Below are 6,529 nucleotides of genomic sequence, written 5' to 3' on the forward strand. Positions count from 1 at the left end.
AACTTGACTCCGCGTCACCTAACATTCCAACTATGTACTTCTCTCAGCAGTTTCGCGTCGATCACGTCTCCCCACATGGGTATTGCGGGGATGACACTGCTACTTCACCACCGTAACGTAGCTCGAACGTAGAGTCCGCAGGCTGGCCGACATTCGGGATCCGCGCTTGTCGGCTGGCATTCGTTCAATGTAACAGGCTCGCCGCAGCATGCAGCCCGCTTCCTGCTCGTACCAGTACATGCTTTCATACCCTGCTGACCACGATCCCGGTACCATAAAGGCAAAATGAGATGCATCAACTGCGGGGAAATAACCGCATGTCCATCTTGGTCAATTTTGTCCGGTTAATTGTGCTCATCTTTTCGTCTACTTGGACGGTATAAAAGCTAAAAGGGTACTGTCCATGTACCTGTGTGGATCCATTACCAGGACGTGTCGCCCGATTCACATTCTTCAAGATGAAGTACCTTTCTCTCGAGGCGGCCCTGCTCATTGGCTCGTTGCTGCCTACGTCTACCAATGCTCTGGACCTAGTCCGGAGACAGGCTGCAGCCAATGCTACGTACAAGGACCCCAATGCTTCGGTCGATGACCGGGTTGCAGATCTACTCTCACGCATGACCATCGAAGAGAAGACATCTCAACTCATCCAAGGTGACATTTCTAACTGGATCAATACGACGACCAATGCTTTCAATGCCACTGGTATAGCTTGGAACTTCGAAAAGCGCGGAGGTCAGTTCTATGTCGGGTATCCGGTTGAGCAGCAATGGATAGCCGATGGAGTTAAGAGGGCGCAGGACTATATCTTGCATAATACTACCCTTGGTATTCCAGCCCTAGTCCAGACCGAGGGTATCCACGGGCTGCTCGTCGGCAACGCAACTGTGTTCAATAGCCCGATCGCCCACGCTTGCTCATGGGACCCTGAGGCTATTCACGATATGGCTGTAATTATCGGAAAAGAGTAAGTAAACGTTATTGAAATACCACATTGTTCCCATTCTGATGAGGAACTAGATCCCAAGCCCTTGGTATCAACCAAATATTTGCGCCAGTTGTGGATTTGGCGCGCGAGCTTCGATTTGGCAGAGTCGAAGAGACTTATGGAGAGGATCACTACCTTGCTGGAGAATTCGGATACAGCTATGTCAAAGGTGTCCAAAGCCAGAAGGTCGCTGCCACCGTCAAGCACTATGCTGGGTTCTCAGCACCAGAACAGGGGATCAATACTGGGCCTGTACACGGTGGTGAACGTGAGCTAAGAACTACGTGGCTCCCCTCCTTCAAACGCACTATCATTGACGGCGGCGCATTGAGTATTATGGGAGCTTACCACTCGTACGATGGCATTCCATCAGTTGCAGACCATCATCTCCAGGAGACTATTCTACGCGAGGAATGGGGCTACGAGTACTTCATCACCTCAGATGCCGGTGCTACAGATCGTCTGTGCTGCACGTTCAAGCTATGCCAGTGCAAGACTGAAGATAAGCCGATCGACAAAGAGGCTGTGACATTGTACACTCTTCCCAACGGAAACGATGTCGAGATGGGTGGTGGCTCGTACAACTTTGAGATCATTCCACAGCTCGTTGAAGAGGGCAAGCTCGATATCGAGGTTGTTGACAGAGCAGTCGCTCGTCAGCTCAGGGCAAAGTTTGCCTTGGGTCTTTTCGAGCACCCATATAACGCCCTACCAGCGGCCGAGACTAAGTCCGTCATTCACACCGCTGAGAGCGTCGCCTTTTCTCGCAAGCTAGACGCTGAGTCTATTGTGCTCCTAGAAAACCAGAACCGAACCCTTCCTCTGTCTAAATCAGCCAACATCGCTGTTATTGGTCCAATGGCCAACTTCACCAACTACGGTGACTATGTCGTCAAGGAAGCTGCGATCAATCCTGCCAACGTCAACCCTCTCCAAGGTATTCAAGAAGCCACAAACGGTACCGTCACTTTTGTGCAAGGCTGTGAGCGCTGGTCTTCAGACGAATCCGGCTTCCCTGAAGCCATCGCTGCTGCTGAAGCTGCAGATGTCGCTGTCGTTTTAGTGGGTACTTGGTCGCGTGATCAATTCGAACTTTGGCGAGGAATCAACGCTACAACTGGAGAACACGTCGATGTAGCCTCCCTTAACCTGGTCGGTGCTATGGGCCCGCTGGTTCAAGCCGTTATCTCCACCGGAAAGCCCACCATCGTCGTCTATAGCTCCGGCAAGCCCATCACCGAGCCTTGGATCAGTGAAAACGCCGCGGCCCTTGTGCAGCAATTCTATCCTGGCGAACAAGGCGGCCACGCCCTCGCCGACGTCCTCTTCGGTGACGTGAACCCTTCTGGCAAGCTGTCCGTCTCGTTCCCGTATGATGTCGGCACTCTACCGATCTACTACGACTACCTCAACTCCGGACGATACACCGAACCAGGAAAGGTTTGGCCGAACGGCACGCTCGAGTTCGGACACCAGTATGTGCTCAACAACCCCCAGCCGCTTTACGAATTTGGCTACGGACTGTCCTACTCCAACTTCACCTTCTCCAATATAAGTCTCAGCAAGACCGAGGTGTCGCCTGATGACAAGATCACGGCAACCGTAAGTGTCACAAATGAGGGACAGTGGGACGGCAAGGAGGTGGTGCAGATATATGTGCAGGATGTCATCGCCAGTATCGTCGTGCCCAATATCGAGCTCAAGGGGTTCAAGAAGGTTCTTATCCCAGCTGGAGAGACTGTAGATGTCAGCGTCGATCTAGATGTGAGCAAATGGGGCCTCTGGAATGGCACCATGAAGTATGTGGTTGAGAAAGGCGATTTCATTGTGCACGCTGGTGCTAGTTCGAAGGACCTGAGAGCAAACGGTACCGTAACTGTGGTTTGATAGAGTATGAGCCCGTCTTGACATGGTTTATCATGTATGAGTCGGGGATAGGTAGCAGAATAGATGATCGTGGTTCTGAGATACTTACCTAGGTACGGTCACGTGATTTCGCGTGCATTTGGTGAGTAGTCTGTGCGCTCTATGCAAATTTCGCGCGCTGCGTGTCCTGACTCTATATTGAATCAGCCCAAACGCGATGTCTGCGTATGTCTTTGCTAGCTATTGACTGTGGAAGCCAAGGCTTTTGTAGCCGCAAGTTTGGAAGGGCATGCGAATTCTCCGTACTTTGAATGGCGACTTTGTGACTTTCAGACGCGAGGCATTCATGCGACCCTGGTCTATCGCTCGTCTCCATGGGCAACCTGGTCTCTTTCCGCACTTCACTTGGCTGCTCGACCGATTCCTGTCTGCTCCAACAAGCATTGTACACAACGGCACTACATTCACTATCAGGTCGTAGTCACTACAATGTTCACACGCACTTGAGACACAGACGCTGATGTTCACCGCCCGAATCCTGACCTTCCAGCAATGGCGCACTTCTTAGGACATGATGCCGTTGATCACAGCAATCTCAGTGAATCAGAGACGGATGACTACATACCGAGCGTTTTCGAAAACGATGACCTCTTTGCAATCAACAAGACCGCAACGAAGTATTTGAACTATACTAACCAATATGTACCAAAGTGGGAAGGATCCGAGGCGTTCCGAGAAATTTATCAGAACTGGTAAGCCAGATCGCTTGAAGAAGTCTCCTTTAGAAAATGGACTCACGCGTCGTAGGAGAGATGGCATTATGAACTCTCACATGCTGAGCCTGTCCGAATTTACTACCGAGTACACCGAGCACCAGCGAACGATCCTTATTCGGGCATTCACACCCGGTACCGCGAAGTTGCTTGGCTTCATTCGCTTCGCCTACGACCGAGAAGGCTTCAGCATCGGCGGTGGGCTGAAAATAGCAAACTTCAACGCCAGTTTGCAAGGCTCTATGCTGCGCACCGGTGGCACCACAAAGCATGAGGGCAGCGGACAAACCGGACAGTTTGGTGAGGGATTGAAGCTTTCTGCACTCGTTTTTCGTCGCTTGGGGTACAAATTCCACATCGAAAGTACTGGTTTCAAATGGAACTTCATTTACCAGCAGCATGAATTAGCTTGCAAGCTGTCGCGTATTCCAGACATGAAATTGAAGGTAGGTCAAGATAGCACACGTGGTCTAGCCAGGACTACGGATGCCCACGCGTGGGAGGATGTCTGCGTCGTTATTGGCGCCCCTGGTAAGACGCGTAATATCTCTGGTCAACCGAGAAAAGGGGAAAGAATCCACGTCGACGAGTTCAAAATGTGGCTCCGGGTCACCTTGGATATCAATCCCCCGAAGAAGATTGTTCGGACATCAAAAGGTTTCCTCATACGAGATCCCACCTACCAAGGTCTGTTGTATCTGCAGGGGCTGTTGTTTCCAAGAGGTAGTACGAGCGCACAACTGTACCGATATGGTTACAATTTCTTCACTGGTACCACAACCCGAGACCGCACTTCACTTTCCGGAGCCAGCGAGGAAGGAAGGCGAGTCGCCGAGATCTGGGCTGCAGCAATCCGAGAAGATGACTCTGACGACTCAGCTATACTCACCGAGTATACTCGGCTCATACTCGAATCTCTCAATGAGTCTGGAGATGTTATGCTCAGCAGCAAACGTAATCCCTTGAAAAGAGACATCGCGGAGAAGATATGGGCGCAGATGCTACTGATCAATCAGGACCCAGAAGGCAGAGTGGCGTTCTATTACGTCGCGAAAGGCAAAGACGTACGTCTGAACTCACAGCCAGCGTTTGCATGCTAACATATTGAGATACGACGTGAGTGTCATCGAGCAAAGCCTGAAGATGAATCCGGTCTTGATCTCGCAAGATCTATGGGACATCCTGGCTGACTTTGGCTTGTGTCGCACGCCACAAGATGAGGTCATGAAACGATTCAAGTTTGCAGGCATTGTTCAAGTTCCATCAACAAGATTCGCGACACACATGAGTTGGATGCTGAATTGTATCTTGCAAGCTTCGCCGGCAACAAGGGATATGAAACTCCACTTCGTTGATGGTAGGCATCTGAATGTTAACGTCGGATTGACTGCAGATGAGTGGCGTGTTCACGACAAATGGCTTACCTGGGAAGGTGCGCATGAATGCTGCTTCTGCGACGCGGATGCCACCGAGGAACCGGAAACATTCGTTTGTGACCACGCTGTCCTCAAGCTGTGGGACATGATGATGACTCGCCTAATGGCCTCTGAAGAACACAGCGGGATTGCCTCCCAAGAAGGCCACTTACGTGATATGGGTAGAGTCCGTTTGTCGCGAATGCCTCGATCGATCAAATGCGACCAAACGGATAGAAAAGGCCAACTGCTTGTCACTTGGAAGTCTGCCGATTCATATCAGAACAGGGCCAAGCCAGTTAGAGTCGTTCTGCACCATACTGTCTGCAGTCAGTGCCAATCAACTGAAGGTACGCAGCCAAGCATACACTTGTACCTTTACTGACGCTATCTCAGAACTTACTTGCTTATGCAGTACCCTTAAATCGGAAGCTGTCAGCACCGGAGCACTATTTGAGGGCCTTGATCCGGACAAGTGGTACATTCCCAGCGTCTTGTGCGACATTCCAGGAGCTCTTGTAGCCCTACAACCTGAAGCCTGTTCACCTCGTGGCGAGGACACACTAGAAACACGACACTTCGAAGCACTACAAGGAGCAGCTGATGTACTACCAGTCAAAGAAACAAGTGACATACAAAATAGCCTGTCAAACAGCCGCCATCGACCTTCCTCGGTGATTGGAGATAGCGAAGATGACGACGACCCAGTCAGTGCAAGTCCCGTACTTGGGGGCTCGAGTCGGTATGGTTCACCAGTCGCAGCAAGCCAGTGTGTCAGTGACTCGGACGCAACTCCAGCAACTCCAGGATCTGTATTAATAGTAGCTGTCGAGAAAGACGACATCACTGTCCGAGAAAATTTGAGTGTGCAAGGGGGTCAGCTTCCTGAGATTAAAGAACAGCTACCGCGAGAGGATGTGTCTGTAAACGGAATACCAGGTAGGAACATTCTCAGACATCATTGTGATAATTATCTGACCGTTCAGCAGTTTTAGGAGATCAGATTGATCAGCAAATATTGACGCACATGGGCGACTTCCCCAGCAACTACGACTTCTTCCGCGTGCGCGACACAGGGGATGAAGAGATCTACGTCATCAAACGCCAACGCCATACAGCGAAGGGAAAGAACAAAAAGCCTCAACTTAACGATGACTCGCTGCACCAGTCAAAGGCTCCACGGCTTCAGGCCCCTCTGCACCTTACCGGGGACAGAAGCGGTGCACCCGTAAGTCCTTCTCGGTACAACGACCGCAGCGATTCCGACCCAAGCACTGTCCGAGGAGCGTCAGTAGCGGATAGTCTCTACGATATCCAACCCGCCAGTAATGCTACACCATCAGTAAAGACGTGCGCGGTGTGCGTAAACATCAACAAGGGTAAATCGAACGTTGGTCGTTTCGCGCAGGGGCGCTTCATGCCCGGTAGCGGTCAATGCATGATCTGCAGTATTCGGAAGGCCAGGGGAGACCTAGGAGAGGAGAATG

General features: G+C 51.1%; 2 protein-coding genes across 2 annotated transcripts; both read left to right on the plus strand.

The window, feature by feature from the left end:
• Nucleotides 1–458: 458 nt before the first annotated feature.
• C7974DRAFT_441571 (glycoside hydrolase superfamily) lies at nucleotides 459–2,890 on the plus strand (the record flags this gene model as incomplete). Its single annotated transcript, XM_046145370.1, has 3 exons — nucleotides 459–735; nucleotides 838–967; nucleotides 1,021–2,890. 3 exons carry the CDS (start codon nucleotides 459–461, stop codon nucleotides 2,873–2,875), a joined length of 2,262 nt encoding a protein of 753 aa, XP_045994262.1. The 3' UTR covers nucleotides 2,876–2,890.
• A 516-nt stretch (nucleotides 2,891–3,406) lies between these two features.
• On the plus strand, nucleotides 3,407–4,154 carry C7974DRAFT_317813 (uncharacterized protein; the record flags this gene model as incomplete). Its single annotated transcript, XM_046138619.1, has 2 exons — nucleotides 3,407–3,582; nucleotides 3,695–4,154. Coding segments are annotated over 2 exons (636 nt in total), but the record flags the coding sequence as incomplete, so codon positions are not given.
• Nucleotides 4,155–6,529: the final 2,375 nt, after the last annotated feature.

Source organism: Boeremia exigua (genome assembly GCF_020726555.1).
Source record: "Boeremia exigua strain MPI-SDFR-AT-0100 chromosome Unknown C7974scaffold_10, whole genome shotgun sequence".
NCBI classification, from domain to species: domain Eukaryota; kingdom Fungi; phylum Ascomycota; class Dothideomycetes; order Pleosporales; family Didymellaceae; genus Boeremia; species Boeremia exigua.